The 18,861-nt window shown below is 50.0% G+C and overlaps 1 protein-coding gene across 2 annotated transcripts in view; it reads right to left on the bottom strand.

Moving 5' to 3' along the window:
- Nucleotides 1-4,739: 4,739 nt before the first annotated feature.
- CSNK1G2 (casein kinase 1 gamma 2) overlaps nucleotides 4,740-18,861 on the bottom strand; it is a 34,851-nt gene continuing 20,729 nt past the window's right edge. The window contains exons 2-12 of one of the 2 annotated variants that reach the window (XM_003788706.3): nucleotides 13,206-13,657; nucleotides 7,730-7,770; nucleotides 7,560-7,629; nucleotides 7,333-7,481; nucleotides 6,944-7,178; nucleotides 6,786-6,871; nucleotides 6,529-6,613; nucleotides 6,303-6,451; nucleotides 6,118-6,201; nucleotides 5,940-6,046; nucleotides 4,740-5,821 (exon numbers count right to left, since the gene is read on the bottom strand). In XM_003788706.3, the coding sequence (XP_003788754.1) occupies nucleotides 5,767-5,821; nucleotides 5,940-6,046; nucleotides 6,118-6,201; nucleotides 6,303-6,451; nucleotides 6,529-6,613; nucleotides 6,786-6,871; nucleotides 6,944-7,178; nucleotides 7,333-7,481; nucleotides 7,560-7,629; nucleotides 7,730-7,770; nucleotides 13,206-13,392 (1,248 nt within the window). In that variant the 5' untranslated portion in view covers nucleotides 13,393-13,657 and the 3' untranslated portion in view covers nucleotides 4,740-5,766. Of the gene's footprint in view, nucleotides 5,822-5,939; nucleotides 6,047-6,117; nucleotides 6,202-6,302; nucleotides 6,452-6,528; nucleotides 6,614-6,785; nucleotides 6,872-6,943; nucleotides 7,179-7,332; nucleotides 7,630-7,729; nucleotides 7,771-13,205; nucleotides 13,658-18,861 lie in introns of both variants that reach the window. The other variant, XM_012804570.2, reaches the window with a different exon arrangement.

Raw genomic sequence — 18,861 nt, 5'->3', positions numbered from 1 at the left:
CCCGCCACAACGCCCAGTTGCAGCCATTATTGTTGTTTGGCGGGCCCGGGCTGGATTCGAACCCGCCAACTTAGGTGTATGTGGCTGGCGCCTTAGCCGCTTAAGCCACAGGCGCTGAGCCCACACATTTCTATTTCTGCATTTATTCATCTGATTATATTAAAAGCTATAGTTTGAACTGATACCTCTGGCTCTGATCTAACATCATAGGGCTCATTCTAACTTTCCTTCTATTCTTGATTTATAATATTTTATAATAATGCAAACAGTACTCAATCTGTTTATTCAACCACCCTAGCATGCTAAACGGATACAATGGGTGAATGTCACACTAAGCTACTGCCTAGACAGCCAGTGGGTTCACTCCATATTCCTCTGTTCATTTCAACCTTATAGTTGCATTATTTTTACTTTGTCATAATATGTCACAGAGGTACCCTGGCCTCCCACTTTTGATCTCATCTTTTAGTTGTACATTCCTAAACCCACTTGCCATCCAGCAAAGCTCCAGAAAAAGTAGATGGGTCACCACTCCCTGAGTTCTTGTTCTTGCATGTCAAACTTAGACTTTTCATGGGTTTGACACTCAAGGGACAGCTTGGCTGATCACAGAACACTCAGATCACACTTGGTTCTCTTGCGCTTTTTTTTTTTTTTGAGACAGAGTCTCACTATGTCACCCTCAGTAGAGCATCGTGCCATCACAGCTCACAGAATCTCTTTGGGCTTAAGCGATTCTCTTACCTCAGCCTCCCAAGTAGCCGGAACTACAGGAGCCCACCACAACACCCGGCTATTTTTTGTTGCAGTTGTTTAGCTGGCCCGGGCAGGGTTCAAATCCGCCACTTTTGGTGTATGTGGCTGGAGTCATAACCACTGTGCTTCAGGTGGTGAGCCTCTCCTGAGCTTCTGAAGACTGCTACACTTTTGAAGACTTGCTTTGTTGACTTTAAAGAATATAATCTCATGGATGGTGCCTGTGGCTCAAAGGAGTAAGGTGCTGGCCGCATATGCTGGAGGTGGCAGGTTCAAACCCAGCTCTGGCCAAAAACTGTAAGAAAAAAAAGAATACAATCTTAGTTTTCTTTTTTTTTTTTTGAGACAGAGCCTCAAGCTGTTGCCCTGGGTAGAGTGCTGTGGCATCACAACTCACAGCAACCTCCAACTCCTGGGCTCAAGTGAGTCTCTTGCCTCAGCCTCCCAAGTAGCTGAGACCACAGGTGCCCGCCACAATGCCCGGCTATTTTTTGGTTACAGCCGTCATTGTTGTTTGGCGGGTCCCAGCTGAATTCGAACCCGCCACCTTGGGTGTACATGGCTGGTGCCTTAGCCACTTGAGCCACAGGTGCCGAGCCACAATCTTAGTTTTCTTGTCTTTGTAAGTTATTTCACCCATCTGCCTGTAGGCTCACAAAGATTACCAATTTGTTGGTGGCGCCCATAGCACATACACTGAGGCTGGCAGGTTTGAGCTAGGTCCAGGCCTGCTAAACAATGACAACTGCAACCAAAATATAGCCAGGTGTTGTGGTGGGCACTTGTAGTCCCATCTACTTGGGAGGCTGAGGCAAGAGAATCACTTAAGCCCAAGAGTTTCAGGTTGCTGTGAGCTGTGAAGTCACAGCTTTCTACCAAGGGCGACACAGTGAGACTCTGTCTCAAAAATAAAATAAAATTGTTTTTCCAGGCTATGTCTTAAAATTGATTATTCTGTTTTAATTTTCCCAGGTGCCCATTCAACAAGGAAAGTCACACTTATTTGGAAAGTTCCCTCAGACAACAGTTTAAAATACTGGTTGTTGGCTCGGCGCCTGTGGCTCAAGTGGCTAAGGTGCCAGCTACATACACCTAAAGTGGCAGATTTGAATCCAACCCAGGCCCACCAAAACAACAATGACGGCTGCAACCAAAAAAATAGCCGGGCGTTGTGGCGGGTGCCTGTGGTCCCAGCTACTTGGGAGGCTGAGGCAGGAGACTTGCTTGAGCCCAGGTGTTGGAGGTTGCTGTGAGCTGTGATGCCACAGCACTCTACCCAGGGGGATAGCTTGAGGCTCTGTCTCAAAAAAAAAAAAAAATACTGGTTGTTTCACCTCTGCTAATACTCTTTTTTTTTTCCCTTTTTTGAGATGGAGTCTCACTTTGTTGCCCTAGGTAGAGTACCATGGCATCACAGCTCACAGAAACCTCAAACTCTTGGATTTAAGTTATTCTCTTGCCTTAGCCTCCCAAGTAGCTGGGACTACAGATGCTCACTACAATGCCTGGCTATTTTTTATTTATCTTAACTGTGTACGTTAATGCATTTATGGGGTACAATGTGTTGATTTTATATACAATTTGGAATTGCTTACATGAAATTGGTTAACATTTAATATTAAAATCTTGGGCTTAGGCTCGGCGCCTGTGGCTCAAGCTGCTAAGGGGCCAGCCACATACACCTGAGCTGGCAGGTTCAAATCCAGCCTGGGCCCGTGAAACAAGGATGGCTGCAACCAAAAAACAGCCAGGCGTTGTGGCAGGTGCCTGTAGTCCCAGCTACTTGGGAGGCAGAGGCAGGAGACTTGCTTGAGTCCAGGAGTTGGAGGTTGCTGTCAGCTGTGATGCAACGGCACTCCACCCAGGGTGACAGCTTGAGGCTCTGTCTCAAAACAAAAACAAAAACAAAAAACTTGAGCTTAAGTGATTTTTTTGCCTCAGCCTCCCAAGTAGCTGGGACTACAGGTGCCTGCCATGACACTCAGCTATTTTTTTGTTACAGTTGTCCTGTTGTTTTAGCTGGCTTAGGCTGGGTTTGAACCTGCCAGCTTTGGTGCATGTGGCTAGCGCCGTAACCACTGTGCTACTGGCACCAACCCTAACATTTTTAGAGACGAGGTCTTGCTCTGGCTCAGACTGATCTCGAACCCATGAGCTCAGGCAATCCATCTGCTTTGGCCTCCCACAGTGCTAGGATTTACGGGTATGAGCCACCTTGCCCAGCTGTTCTGCTAACACTCTTAAATCCGTATCTAATATTATTACTTATTGGCCTGTCTTCCACTTCTACTATTGCTTGATATTTTACTTGATGAAGTATCTTTTCATTCTCTTGGCACAAGTTTTCCAGCCTTCAATGCCTTCTCAAGCCTAAAACACTTTTTTCTTTTTCTTGTGTTTATTTCTTGAATTCAATCAGCTGGTTTTCAGTTATGTTTTTGTCCATTCCTATCCTTCTTTTGAGACAGTCTCACTCTGTCACCCTGGGAAGAGTGCTATGATGTCAGCTTTAACTCACAGCAACCTCAAACTCTTGGGCTCAGGTGACCCTCCTGTCTCAGCCTCCCGAGTAGCTCGGACTACAGGTGCCCACCACTACACCAGGCTATTTTTTCTATTTTTAGTAGACATGGAGTCTCATTCTTACTAAAGCTAGTCTCATACTCATGAGCTCAGGCAATCCAATCATGTTGGCCTCCTGGAAGGAGAGGATTACAGGCGTGAGCCGCCATGCCTGGCCTTATTTTGTTGTTTTTTATTTGAGATAGGATCTTGCACTGTTAGCCAGGGTGCAGTACAATGGTGTCACAGTAACTTATGGTACCCTTGATTTTCTGGGTCAAGTGATCCTCCTGCCCTCAGCCTTCTGTGCAGCTGGGATTGTAGGTGTGAGCCACTGTGCCCAGTCCTGTACTTACTTTATGAATCTATTTCAAGATGGTTTTACTGGCTCGGCGCCTATAGCTCAACCGGCTAAGGCGCCAGCCACGTACACCTAAGGTGGCGGGTTCGAATCCCCAGCCCGGACCCGCCAAAACAACAATGACGGCTGCAACCAAAAAAATAGCCGGGCGTTGTGGCGGGCGCCTGTGGTCCCAGCTACTTGGGAGGCGGAGGCAGGAGACTCGCTTGAGCCCAGGAGTTGGAGGTTGCTGTGAGCTGGGATGCCACAGCACTCTACCCAGGGGGACAGCTTGAGGCTCTGTCTCAGAAAAAAAAAAAAAAAAGATGGTTTTACTGTGTTCAGATGCTTCTTGGAACAAACCTGGCTGTCTTCTTTGGCCTTATGATAACTTCTCTGAGGGGGAAGCTGTCCTCTGTGGACAGGTGTGGAATCCTGTACTGCAGCCCCCACCATCCTGCCTAACTCCCCACCAAGCCTTATAGGAGTCTGAGTGGGCTGGTAACTAAGACCCCACAATGGTATTTGGGGATTTCCCCTTCCCACTTTGGAGTGTGGGTATATGCTGCGGACTTGTTTTTCCCTCCTGTTTGGGGGGAAGAAAACACCAGAGAAGGGTGGCAGGGAGCTGTCCTTGACTTCAGCCGCCTGGAATTCCTATTTCATTATTTTCAGGAATTATGGCTGATTTTCACCATTGCCACCTTGGTCCTAAAGAGGTATTTTTCTTCTCTGCTCCATTAACCCAGACATTGGGGTTCCTGGCTTGTGCTGTGAGACACAGCCAAGACCAACCCCTTTAGGGGCAGTGCCACTGAGTTTCTCAGACACACCTGCACAGGGAAGGTATGTGTCACCGCCAGCTGCATGCCTGTGACCTCTCTGCATCTCTGAAAGGTCAGTGGCTTCCCTTGCTCCACACCCTACTGCAGCAATACCCTTGGTTCAACTGGGTCCTTTTCTCCCATTACCCTGCTGTGTCCACACCCTCCTCACTAATCTTCCAACAGAGGATGAGAGCTTGAGCTGTTGCCCACCCCTGGCCTTGCCTCCTGGAATACACCAGACACCAGACTCAAGATTGGTTTCATTTTTCCTTTATTTTTTTAAAAAAGCCCCTAAATTCTATGGCTTCAAGGGAGCATCAGAGAAACGTAAATGCCATTTCTGTACACTTTGTAAAGCAAGAACTAGACTCACACAGCCACCGCCCCACGCACGGCCCCCAGCTGCTCTGCTCCGCCCTGGCAGCCTCAGGGACCTCACTGGGGACAACCCTGCCACCTCCTGTGGCTGCCCCCACACCCCATAAGTATCTGGGGGCTTTAAGGCATTTTGTCTCCCGCTCCTTTGCCAGGTGGTGGAGCACAAAGAGAGAAGCCACTGCCCACAGTCCTGACTCAGCAGGGCCTGGCACCTATGCACAAGAGCAGGGGACACAGCCAGCCTACCCCACCTGGCAGGACCCCGCCAGCGCTGAGCCAGCCCAAGCTTTGGTGCAGCATTTGGTTGGGGCTGGCCTCGGCATGGCCCCAGCCCTGTCTACCCCTTTGGTTTTGGGGTGGCCCAGGGGTCATCTCACCTGTGGCAGCAGTGCCTATGCCCCCTCCCAGGTGGGTGGAGGCAACACAGCCTGAAGCACCCCTCCTAGGCCAGGCCAGGCCTGCCCTCCCCTCGAGAAAACAGCCTTTGGATCGAGGGAGACAAGCTGGACTTTATGACGACAATGGGGGTGGCTGGAGGGGGCGGGTCCTCCGGGATCACACTACTCACTTCAGCAAAGAAATGGGTGGGCAAGGGGAGGGGGCGGGGTGGGCCTCTGTTTTTTTCCTTTTTTCCTTGTTTTAAATAGTTAATGCTCTTGGAGGGGAGGACTAGACACAGGTGTAGAAATTTCGGCCAAAGTCTTACATGAAAGAAGTGACCCCATGTCCTGGGGGTGGGGGCCAGTGGGCTGATCCAGGCCCTGGCAGCCCCTGCAGTCTGAGACCCAGCACTGGGCCAGAAGCTGGCCCTGGGCCACTGTGGGTATGCCCTGAGGGCCTCATGGACAAGCTCTAGCCCTAAGGGGCTACACCCAGATTCACAGCACTGCATTCGCCCAGGGGTCACTTGTGCCGCTGCAGCGATTTTCTCTTTCTCCTCTTGAAGAAACAGCAGCATCTAGGGAGAAAGAAGGCTCAGGGTGGGAAGGGGTGGGCATGGGGCGGCCTCAGGCCCCTTACCACCACACTCAGGGCATAGGACATCCCACCCACCAGCTGCTGCCCAAGAGCCTTACTTGGTGTCATCGGTCACCTCCACCTCTGCAGGTGCAGTGATGGGGGCATTAGAGTGACCAGCTGTGGGGTCGTCAGCGTTCAGCTCCCCATTGGTAGAGTTCAGCGCCTGGTAGGAGTTAGGGGAGTCATGCTGGCGTCCACAGCCCTCCCTGGTTTGAGGTCCCTACCGGTCCTCACCTGGTTTTTGTTGTGCAGCTGGGCTTTGTCCCGTAGCTGAGGCTGGGAGGGCAGGTCAGTGTGGACAGTGCCGATGGGTGTTGGCTACAGTGGAGAGGGGTGAACAGGAGAGTCTGTTGGGATGGGCCTGAGGGGCTGGGCTCCACCACTTCCAGCAGGGCTTCCTGGCCCAGCCCTACACTTACCAAGGGCTTGCCGGCCCAGTCATACTCATAGTCAAACACGAAGCCGCTGCGGTCAAAGAGGTCGGTAAAGAGCTTCCGCAGGTAGTCATAGTCTGGCTTCTCGAAAAAGTCCAGGCGCCGCACGTAGCGCAGGTACGTGGCCATCTCCTCTGCGGAGAGAGCGCCAGCAGGCCTTGGCGAGGGCAGGGGTTGCGGGGGTAGGGCGGCAAGCGCAGGGGCTCCTTACCTGGGAAGTTCTCACAGAGCACCTCGATGGGCGTAGCCCGCTTGGTGTCCCCAATTTTCTGGTACCGCTCCTTGAGCGTGTCAGCCTATAGATGAGGAGCTGAAGTGGGCCTGAGCTCCTGCCACCCTGTGCCGCCAGCCCTGCCCCCCTCCACCTTAAGCTCCCACCCAGCCCTCCATGCACCACCTGCCTATCCATTCTGTGCCCATGTTGAGTCCCTATCCCAAGCCCCTAGCCCTATCCTGCACATAACATACCTTGAGCCCCTGCCAGGGCAGGCTGCCACGCAAGAAGTACATGAACATGTGGCCCAGGGCCTCCAGGTCATCCCGGCGGCTCTGCTCTGTACAGGGACAGGAGGTTCAGCGTCTGCTCGCTCCCTCAACCCCAAACACACAGCCCCTCAGGCACTCACCTTTGCCCAGGTGTGTGTTGATACTCATGTAGCGTGCTGTGCCCGTCAGGCTCTTGTGCTCGCGGTACGGGATGTGCTTCTTGGTCTCGGGGTCAATGTACTCCTTTGCCAGTCCGAAGTCGATGATGTGGATGGCATGCTGCCGCTTGGTCCCCGGGCGCCCCACCAGAAAGTTCTCAGGCTTCACATCCCGGTAGATGAGGCTCTTGGTGTGCACGTACTCCATGCGGGTGATCTAAGGGTGACTCGGCCTCAGCATCCCCAAGGCCGGGAACCTAGCCCCTTCCTGCCAGGCCCCGCCCCAGCAGCCACTCCCCTCCCTCCATGTAGGCCCAGATCACCTCTCCTGCAGTCCCTCCCAGCCCACCCCCACCTCTCCCTGCGCCCACCAGCTGGATGGCAATCATGAGCACCGTCTTGAGTGTGAAGGTGCGGTCACACAGGTCAAACAGGTCCTCCAGGCTGGGCCCCAGCAGCTCCAGCACCATGGCATTGTACTTCCCGCACGGGCCAAAGTAGTAGACCTGAGGGACGCCCTCTGCAAGGAGCACAGAGATACAGGTACAAGGACAGTCCAGGCCACCCCCACGACAGCCACTCCAGGGCCTGGACATACCTGCGGAGCTGAGCTGCTTGTAGAACCGGTATTCCAAGTGCAACTGTGGGGCCCGAGACTTGATCGGCTCCTGGGGGTGGGGGGGAGAGGAGCCCACGTCACCCCCACCTCACCCGAGTCCCAGACCCATGGTGTGCTGCTGCTGGGAACAGGAGGGACGACCCACTCACCAGTTTGATAGCCACGTACTCGTTTGTGTAGAGATTCTTCCCTGTGGGGATAGAGGGACATCAGGTGGGCAGGGTCCTAGCCATCCCCAGAAGGGTACCTCCACGGGGGGGGGGGGGTGCTGCCAGATATCTGTTCCTACCCTACATCCCAGCCTGTGAGGTCATCCCCAAATCCATCTCTGGTTAAGAAGCCTTGGTTCTCAGCATGCCCCTTCCCTCCCAGATGCATTTCTCCTGTGCTCAAGCTTAAGGTCCTGACCCCAAGCTGGGTCCCTCATCCCCTTAGCTCCAGCACAGCCTGCAGGACCCTACATCCTACATGGGCTAGAAGACAGAGAGACAGACCCTCTTGCCTACAGAGGACGTCCAAGCCTCAATCCACAAAAATGCAAAAGGCAGGAGTTTCATAACCACCAAGGGAAGCTTTTCTCCTGTTAGTCTGAGAGGAAGAAGGTGGTCAGTCTCTAATGCTTACAGAGCCTTGAGGGGACAAGTTCTGGAAGACAGCTTAGTTAAGGCTGCTATGACTGTGGTGGCTTAGTACACCTCAAGGGTCAGCCTAGCTGCAGACAGGGCCCTCTGGCTTCACTGTGTCTGTAGCACTGCCTGCCTGGGGTGTGTTTACAATCTGCAGGACCTCAGATAACAGCTCCCAGGACAAGACGAGCCCCTCTGGGCTGGTTCCTGAGTTTGAACAATGAATAGGTCTGCCTCTGATGTCCTCCTCCACTCTTTTGTTCTCAGAGTTTCAAAAACAGAAACATACCCCAGTAAGGCTATGATGGTCCAACACCCATCAATCTGTCTCATTAGAGAGGCATCTCCAACTTTTAGACATCAGTAAGCTTCCCCCTCAATATTTCCTCCTGCAGGTTCAGTTCAATGTTTATACACAGTCCTTCCTTTTCCCTTTGGAGGTGAAATTTACACAGAGGATGCCTGCATCTGGAGAGCACTATCTGATTAGTTTTGGCAGATGCATGCTGCTATTGAGAGCCAGACTGAGTCAGCATGTATGTGCACACTTACCACCACCACCACCACTACAGACCCCTGCCTGCTTCCACCTTTACCACCCAAGCAGCAGCCCCTAGGTGGGGTGGCCTGCTATGTTCCCTCGTGTGTGGCCCCTCTTGCCAGGTGACACATGTGTCATCTGTATCACTATACATCCCTGGTTTGTTTTTATCTTCTGCTGAGCAGCCTTGGGAGATTGGTCTCTGTTACCCTCCATCCCTAGCACAGGACTGCAGAGCTGCAGCAACACTACCAGGCAAGGCTTGCTGTGGGCAGCTGTTGCCTTCTCTGGCAGAGATGCCCACATGTGCTGACAGGCATGGAGTATGACTTGCTGAGGGCTGAGTTGCTGTCCCCTGAGGCTGGTGAGGCTAAGTGAGACTCTGCCTGTGTGCTCCAACCATTCCTCTGTGATGTGTCTGGTTTGTTTTTTTTTTTTTTTTTTGAGACAGAGCCTCAAGCTGTCACCCTGGGTAGAGTGCTGTGACATCACAGCTTACAGCAACCTCCAACTCCTGGGCTCAAGAGATTCTCCTGCTTCCACCTCCCAAGTAGCTGGGTTTACAGGTGCCTGCCACAACACCTAGCTATTTTTTGGTTGCAGCTGTCATTGTTTGGCGGGCCTGGGCTGGATTCAAACCTGCTGCCAGCTCAGGTGTGTATGTATGGCTGGCACCTTAGCTGCTTGAGCCACAGGCGCCAAGCTGATGTGTCTGTTCTAATCTTTGCCTACTTTTAACTGGACTGTTTATCATCTTACCACCAAGCTGTGGTTCTTTTACATATCCCAGACATTAGTGGTTTGTCAAAGTGCTGCTCTGCACATATTTCTACTTGTCTGTGGCTTTCCTGTTCATGTTCTTAGCCTCTATGAACAGACCTTTTAGACTTAGAAGACATGTAGCTAATCAATGTTTTCCCTTTTCTTTTCTTTGAGACACAGTCTCACTTTGTTGCCCCTGGTAGAGTGCCCTGGACTCACAGCAACCTCAAACTCTTGGGCTCAAGTGATCCTCTTGGCTCAGCATCCCAAGTAGCTGGGACTACAGGCACCAGCCACAAAGCTGGCTATTTTTAGAGACGAGGTCTTGCTCTGGTTCAGGTTGGTCTTGAACCTGTGAGCTCAGGCAATCCACCCACCTCGGCCTCCCACAGTGCTAGGATTACAGATGTGAACCATTGCACCTGGCCACTCAATGTTTTCTTTTATGGGGAGTGGTCAGGTGCTCAGGGTTCTGCAGGCTTCACAAAGGCCTCCATGCACACTTCCAGTTGTGTAGGCAGCAGAATCCTCAAGACGAAAGAAGATTCTGACAGGCCCACAGGATAGAAGACACTGAAGTTCTAGCTGCTCAGAGCTTGGAGACCTCCCTGAACTCCCTTAAATCCAGCTGAGAATCCAGAAAGTCCACACCTTGGGGAAAGGAACTTGCCAATCACACCTCCAGTTTTTTTTTTTTTTTAGAGACAAAGTCTCACTTTATTGCCCTTGGTAGAGTGCTGTAGCGTCATAGCTTACAGCAACCTCCAACTCTTGGGCTTAAGCAATTCTCTTGCCTTAGCCTCCCAAGTAGCTGGGACTACAGGCACCTGCCACAACTCCCAGTCATTTTTCTGTTGCAGTTGTAATTATTGTTTAGTTGCGCCGGGCTGGGTTTGAACACACTGGCCTCAGTTTATGTGGCTGGCATTGTAACCACTGTGTTACGGGCACTGAGCCAATGTGGTGCTCTGTTACAGCAGCACAACACAAACTAAGACAAACACCTATTAACATTATAAACATGTTTAAGGATTTAAAGGGAAAAATGGCTAAAATGAATGAGTAGATGGGAAATCTCAAAAAAGAATGCAAATGGAACTGGCAAATACCATCTTTGAAATGAAAAATTCACTGAGTAAACTTAATATATTAGACACTGTAAGAAAAAAAAGGCTGAACTTACAGCAGACAACAGAAAGTATCCAGACCAAAGCACAAAGAGAGAATGCAAGATGAAAGAAAATAAAAAGACCTCGAGGGACCTGGGGCAGAATCAAACACTCCCATCAAACAGGTAATAATGAAAGTAAGTTCAAAGAAGAAAAAATATTTGACAAAATTGCAGCTAAATTTTTGCCAAATTTAATGAAAAAGCATTAATGTACAGATCCAAGAACCTCAATGAATGCTGAGTAGGATAAACACAAAGAAAACCATGCCTAAATGAGAATTAAAAAAAAAGACACAGGGGCGGCACCTGTGGCTCAGTGGGTAGGGTGCCAGCCCCATATACTGAGGGTAGTGGGTTTGAACCTGGCTCCGGCCAAACTGCAACCAAAAAAACAGCCAGGAATTGTGGCGGGTACCTGTGGTCCCAGCTACTTGGGAGGCTGAGGCAAGAGAATTGCCTAAGCCCAGGAGTTGGAGGTTGCTGTGGGCTGTGATACAACAGCACTCTACTGAGGGTGATAAAGTGAGACTCTGTTCCTAAAAATAAATAAATAAATAAACAAACACATTATATACAAGAGGACAATGCTGAAAAACATGACTCATCAAGGAAATGGAAAATTGAACTTGAAGTGGGTACCACTACACACCCACCACGCCTCCACCTGTGGATGCCTAACAGCTTAGAGCTGGTGCTTAGATGCCTGGCACTCTCCATGCCATCACAGCAGGGGCTTCAGGTGGAAGAGCATGGGGGAAGTCAGCATCACAGTTTCACAGTTTTTCAAGCACATACTGCTACATGGCCTAACACTTTAATAGACACACACACACGTACACAAGCGCACACATACACACAGGCCTCACAGAGGGGTGTCTAGGCCAGTTTTATTAACAGAAATCTAGAAACACCCAAATGTCTCTGAGCAGGGTTATATATAAAGAGAACACAGAGCACTGCACAATTGGACACCCTCACGGCACTACTCAGTGAGCAACTACTGATTCATGCAACACAGCTGCCCTTGAATGCACATTGAGTCCATGAAGCCAGAAAAGAACATACACCAAAATTTTTTTAAACTTCAAAATAAACTTCCTTCTGCCTAAGGGGACCTGTGTGAGGAACAGTACCTGTAATGACCATTGAACAGTATAGGACCCCCAGAACAGTACAGAACTACCCGGTACAGGCTACAGGAGCTGTAGGTCAGAGTTGTGTACATGTGTAAGGGTGTTTGTGTGTGCACTCACTCATATGTGTGTGGTTGTGTCTGTGCATATGCATCTATGTGTTTGTGTGTGCATATGTGTGTGTGCACACATATATGTGTGTGTCACGTCCGTACGTGTGTCTGAGTATATGTACACACATGTGCACATCTTGTGGGGACCAGGGTCCAGATGGAATGGCTCTGATCAGAGGTGGCTCAATACATCAGTTGGAGTCTGAAATGTCCTGAAGCCACAAGTGGACAAGCAAGAGGCTCCACGGCCAAAGTCCAGAGTGGGCTGGGCAAAAAGCACGACTCTACATATGAAGGTAGAATCCTGGCAGCCTCTGCAAAGCGCTAGGTGGGCCCTGGCTGAGAAGAGGGTTTGCAGCCAATGAGAATACACAAGTTTAAGTGTTGTGCTAAGACAATAACCTCCATCTTCTAGAGAGGGGAGAGGCTGCTGACGGAACACAAGACACTCACCCATTGCTGACCACTTGCCCAAAACTCATTACCTTGTTTGCCCCACCAGGGGAACTTGCCCCACCAGGGGAACTGGCTCCATTCCGTTTAATAGGTGAGCAAACTAAGGTAGGCAGGTGGGTCACAGATCCAAAGACACAGGTAAGGAATATGCATGGAGTCCAGAGTGGTCTCTAGGCAGTTGCCCTTGAAGATGTGGTCAAATCACACTCCCTCCCTGGGCCTGTTTCCCTCATCTGACAACCTAAGATGAGGGCCTTGGGGGCCAGGTTGGATCTGCCTGACATGGGGCACCTATGGGAGGTTGGCCCCTCTGCCACCACCACCTGTCCCTGTCTGTCCTGCACCAGCAGTACCCAGGCTGAAGGTCAGTGTGAAACAAGAGCAGGTGGGACGGAGGCCTGGGAAGGCCCAGTGCTGCATTTTAGATGTTTAAACAAGGAATGGCACATAGCACCAGGGACACCAGCTGCTGGACTGATTGCACCGAGCAGTGCTGGGAATGTGAATACCCCAGGTCTCTGTCTAGCCTAGAGACCAGGGGTGGGAAGTAACAACTTCAGAACCCACAATGCAGGCACCTCTCTCCATGCAGTATAGCCTATCTGCAGTCTGCAGCCCACTACACAATTGACCCCCAACAGAACTGTCCCCCAAAGCAGAGGCCAGGGCCACATTACCCCCAAAAACTCCTGGGAGGGGCAGAATTCATACTGAGACATACCCGTGGCAGTCCAGATGGCACTGCTCATCATGGCAGGGCCCTGGTTCGTGTCCCTAGAGGGGCAGCCTCCCAAAACCTCCCTGCTGCTGAGTGGGGGCTCACCTAGGCGAAGCTCCCCAAAGTTGCCACAGCCGATCTTCTTGCCGACGCGGAAGTTGGGGCCCACCATTAGGACCCCTGAACTGGTACCCGAGCTCCGGATGCCGTGGCTGCTGCGGCCCCCGCCGGACTTGGACATTCTCCGGCCCTCTTCCAACTCCCCTTTCCCTCCTTTCTTGTCAAAATCCATAAGTTTGTGATACCCTGGCCTCTCCACGGTGACTCTGCTGCCGTGCAAATCCCAAGTCTGTGGAAACCCGAGGTTGCGGCCTTTCTGTGGCTAGTACATCACTGCAGCCTGGCAGGCACAGGCAGCCCACGGCTCCCGGCTAGTGAGATGCAGGTGCTCCTGTGGGCCTGGACACGGTGCTCATCTCGGTGGCCTTGGGGTCGCTCTCAGGGGGAGGAGACATTCTGCTGACAGGTCCCACCGTCTCAAATCCTGTGGCTCCCAGCTGTGAAGAAAATAGAGGCACAGGTCAGGAGGTGGGCAAGCCACTGCAGGGATGGGATGGCAGGTGAACTGGGAACCACACCAGAGAGGCTCAAGGGCTGGCCTGGTGGTCTAAAGAGACCTTCAAAGGCCTGAATGAGACAGGTAATGTCCACAAAAGCTCTGTGAAGCATCCACCAAGAGCTGAATCAAAGGTAGCAGGAACCAACAGGCACAGGGAGCCCGTGGGGGCAGCATGGGCCTTGCATCTCCAGTGGCAGCTGTAGGAATTGGGGCAGGCTGGATTCCTCATGGGCTGTGAGGGTACCTGGGTCCAGTCTTGCCCTCCAAGTGCACAGGAGGGGCTGAGGGAGAAGCCAAAGTGCACAGCCAACCAACTAGAGCCAGCACGGGACAGGCACCAAGTTTGTTGCCCTACTGTAGGAGAAAGAAGCCTCTGGCACTGAGAAGGAATCCACAGCACACACTTCCTGAATAGCCCAGAATGCTGCCTTTGGCACCAGAGCTCCACACCCTGCTGTGCATCCACCTGCCTCAGACACACACAAGTCAGCCTGACCTGGCCCAGGGCTAACACATCCCTGAAAGTCCATTACCTCCCTCAGACAGTGCCAGGCCTCAGCAGCAGGCCCATCCACCCCTCATCTAGGCTGAGGTTCCTGGGAGGCTCAAGGCTGAGCTAACTCTGCAGGGGCCACCTCTTCAGGACCAGGGACCACTGGGCTCTGGGTGGAAAAGGCTGGGCAGTCATGACAAATGAGCTTGGCCTGAGTGAGCATGGTGAGCAGGGTCGCCCCTAAGGGAGAGGAGGGGCAGGCATCAGTGTTAACTCAGCTCTCAGACTTTCCATTGCCAGGGGTGAGGCTGATGCCTCCCCAGCCACCCCAACATGAGCCAACTGCCTGTGAGGGGCTTCCGGATGCCCCAGGAGCCTGCTCCCTGGGTGTTAGTCATGGTGTGCCTGACACAGGCTTCCCGCCTGCCCAGCACTATTGCCACTGTGTCTTTCCTTCTACCAAGGTGACTAGCCATTCCTGTCTGGGGTCACTAGGTAGAAGGGCAGACAGAAATCCCCACCTTCACAGTGTCAGAGAAGCCACAGGAGGAAGGTGGGAACATGGTACAGAGCCATTGCCTAAACACTGAAGTACTGAAACTTACAGCTGAACAAGCCACACAGAAAGAAAGATAATCAAAACTGAAAATATATGACTTTACACATTTTCCTGGGGTTACTTATGCCAAATCTATCTGTGAAGCAACACTGTATGACGCAAGTGTTTGGTTTCCCGGTGTACACAGAAGTTATGTTTACACTGTGCTGCAATATATTAAGTGCCCAGTAGCATCACACCTAAAAAGGCAATGCACACACCTTAATGAAGGTGGGCATGGTGGCACACACCAGTAGTCCCAGCTACTCAGGATCACTTAAGCCCACCCAGGCCAGCTTGGGTCACATGGTGAGACCTCATCTCAAAAAAAAAAAAAAAAAAAAAAAAAAACCCCCAAAACATCTTGGCTCCGTTCCTGTATAGCTTAAGTGGCTAGAACGCCAGCCACATACTCTGGAGCTGGCAGGTTCGAATCCATCCCAGGCCCGCCAAACAACAATGACAACTACAACCAAAAAATAGCTAGGTTTGTGGTGGACACCTATAGCCCCAGCTACTTGGGAGGCTGAGGCAAAAGAATTGCTTAGGCTCAAGAGTTTGAGGTTGCTGTGAGCTATGACGCTACAGCACTCTACCCAGGGCGACAGCTTGAGACTCTGTCTCAAAAAATAAATAAATAAAAACAAAAGAAAAAGAAACCATTTTGTTCATCCATAAGAAGGAACTCCTCATCTGTTCTCTTATCTTGAAACCAGGGAATTCGGCTCGGCGCCTGTGGCTCAAGTGGCCAAGGTGCCAGCCACATACACCTAAGGTGGCGGGTTCGAATCCAGCCCGGACCCACCAAACAACAATGATGGCTGCAACCAAAAAAAAGCCCGGTGTTGTGGCGGACGCCTGTGGTCCCAGCTACTTGGGAGGCTGAGGCAGGAGATTCGCTTGAGCCCAGGAGTTGGAGGTTGCTGTGAGCTGTGAAGCCACAGCACTCTACCCAGGGGGATAGCTTGAGGCTCTGTCTCAAAAAAAAAGAAGCCAGGGAATTCAGTCCCATCTTCAGGCTCTACATTTATTTATTTATTTATTTATTGAGACATAGTCTCATTTTGTTGCCCCTGATAGAGTGCCATGGCAGCATAGCTCACAGCAACCTCTAACTCTTAGGCTCAAGCGATTCTCTTGCCTCAGCCTCCCAAGTTGCTGGGACCACAGATACCCAACCACAATGTCTGGCTATTTTTTCTTTTTTTAGAGATGAGGTCTTGCTCTGGCTCAAGTTAGTCTCAAACCTGTGAGCTTAGGCAATCCACCCACCTTGGCCTCCCAGAGTGCTAGGATTACAGGCGTGAGCTACCATGCCCAGCCTCAAGCGATTCTCTTACCTCAGACTCTGGAGCAGGTGGGACTACAGGCACCTGCCACAATGCCCAGCTATTTTTAGAGATGGGGGTCTCGCTCCAGCTCAGGCTGGTCTTGAACTTGTGAGTTCACGTGATCTACCCACCTTGGCCTCCCAAAGTGCTGGGATTACAGGCATGAGCCACCGTACCTGGCTTTCATGTTCTACTTTTAATTCTAGTTCTACTGTTATTTCCACCACAACTGCAGCTCCTTTCTCTGCTGAAGGTTTGAATTCCTCAAAGTCACTCATGAGGGTTGGAATCCACTTTCCAAAGCCCTGTTAATGTTGGCATTTTGACCACCTTCCATGAATAACAGATAAATGGCATCTAGAATGATGAATATTTCCCAGAAGGTTTTCAATTACTTTGCCCAGATCCATCAGAGGAATCACTCTCTCTTGCAGCTATAGCCTTACAAAATAAAATGTATTTCTTAAACAATCAGATCTGAAAGTTGAAGTAACTCCTTGATCCATGGGTTGCAGAATGAATGTTGTGTTAATAGGCATGAAAACAACATTCATCTCCTTGCACATCTCCAATAGAGCTCTGGGGTGAAGGGCAGCATTCTGGGTCATCCAGGAAGTGTGGGCTGTGCAATGAGCAGTAATATTTTGAAAGGAATCTTTTTTTTTTTTTTTTTGAGACAGAGTCTCATTGTGTCACCCTCAGTAGAGTGCCATGGCATCACAGCTCACAGCAACCTCAAATTGTTGGGCTTAAGCGATTCTCTTGCCTCAGCCTCCCAAGTAGCTGGGACTATAGGCATCTGCCACAACGCCCGGCTATGAAAGGAATCTTTTTTCATGAGCAGATCTCAACAAGGGGCTTAAAGTATTCAGTAAACCAAGGTGTAAACAATCATACTGTCACCAGGTTTTGTGATTCCATTTATAGAGCATACTCAGAGTATATCTGCATAATTCAGAATGGTAAATGAGCAGTGGCTTCAATTTAAGTCACCAGCTGCCAGCTGCATAGGCCCCTGACATCAGCCTATCCTATGAGGCTCTGAACTTTTTTTTCTTTTTTTTGCAGTTTTTGGCCAGGGCTGGGTTTGAACCCGCCACCTCCGGCATATGGGGCTGGCGCCCTACTCCTTGAGCCACAAGGGCCGCCCGAGGCTCTGAGCTCTTAAGCTAGGCACTGACTTCTCCTCTCCAGCTATAAACATCATAGATGGCATCTTCTTCTAATAGAAGGCTGTTTTGTCTACATAGAAAATCTGCTGTTTTAGCGAGGTCTTATCTTCTAGGTAACTTACTGCAGCTTCTATATCAGCACTGCAACCCAGAACTCCTAGGGTCAGGCGATCCTCCTGCCTCAACATCCCCAAGAAGCAGGGACTGTAGTCTTGCACCACCATGCCTAGCTTGTTTCAGCTTTAATTTCCTTTAAAACTTTTCCTCTGCACTTAGAACTTGGCAAGCCGGCACAAGAGGCTTAGCTTTCCTCCTACATCAGCTTTTGACATGCCTGCCTCAATAAGCTTAATCATTTCTAGCTTTTAAGTTAAGGATAGCCCAATGGTAGCATGTTATTAGAACTTATTAACACTTGTGTCACTGAAGTTGGTATATACAACCCTTACTGCTAAATTTGGCTGGCTTTAAAAAATGTTTTTAAATAAGAAAGTTAAGACTTGATATGTGACTCTTCCTTTCACTTGAACACTCAAAGGCCACTGTAGGGTTATTAACTGGCCTACTTTCAATATTGCTGTGCCTCGGGGAACAGGGAGAAATGCAGTATTTCTGAAGTAAAAATAAAGCACAAAATACAAAAAGGTGTGCCCAGCACATCACTTTCCAACCCTGCAAGAGTGACATCACCAAGATCTCTCCCAGTGGCAGAATTTACCTCTCAGAAATTGGCCAAACAAATTAGACCCTCACCATTTGCTTTTCTGGACTTAATGTGACTCAGAAACTATTAATAACACCAGTTAAAGTTAAAATCAATTATCTAGCCATTACATTGAGTAACACAAAAAATCTAAGAAGAGCTTGGTGCCTGTGGCTCAGTGAGTAGGATGCCAGCCCCATATACTGAGGGTGGTGAGTTCAAACCCGGCCCTGGCCAAACTGCAATAAAAAATAGCCAGGCGTTGTGGCGGATGCCTGTAGTCCCAGCTACTTAGGAGGCTGAAGCAAGAGAATCGCCTAAGCCCAGGAATTGAAGGTTGCTGTGAGCTGTGATGCCATGGTACTCTATCAAGGGCAATGAAGTGAGACTCTGTCTCTAAAAAAAAAAAAAAAGAAAGAAAAAAATCTAAGAAGATATTCTTCTAAGTATTTGAAAACTATTTATTTTACTTTATTTACTCCTTAAAGTACAAATGCATTAACCACAGTACATCTGGACCTATCTCCCTCATTTAAAATGGCCACAGTTCCTCTACTAGGTATATATCCAGAAGACCAAAAATCACATTATAACAAAGATGTATGTACCAGAATGTTTATTGCAGCCCAATTCATAATTGTTAAGTCATAGAAGAAGCCCAAGTGCCACTGACCCATGAATAGATCAATAAATTGTGGTATATGTACATCATGGAATATTACGCAGCCTTAAAGAAAGATGGAGACTTTACCTCTTACATGTTTACATGGATGGAGCTGGAACATATTCTTCTCAGCAAAGTATCTCAAGAATGGAAGAAAAAGTATCCAATGTACTCAGTCTTA

Source organism: Otolemur garnettii, unplaced genomic scaffold (genome assembly GCF_000181295.1).
Source record: "Otolemur garnettii isolate 467f Iridium unplaced genomic scaffold, OtoGar3 scaffold00029, whole genome shotgun sequence".
Lineage (NCBI taxonomy): Eukaryota > Metazoa > Chordata > Mammalia > Primates > Galagidae > Otolemur > Otolemur garnettii.
Note: the sequence above shows the minus strand (reverse complement) of the source record. Positions and strands in the feature narration are given on the sequence as shown.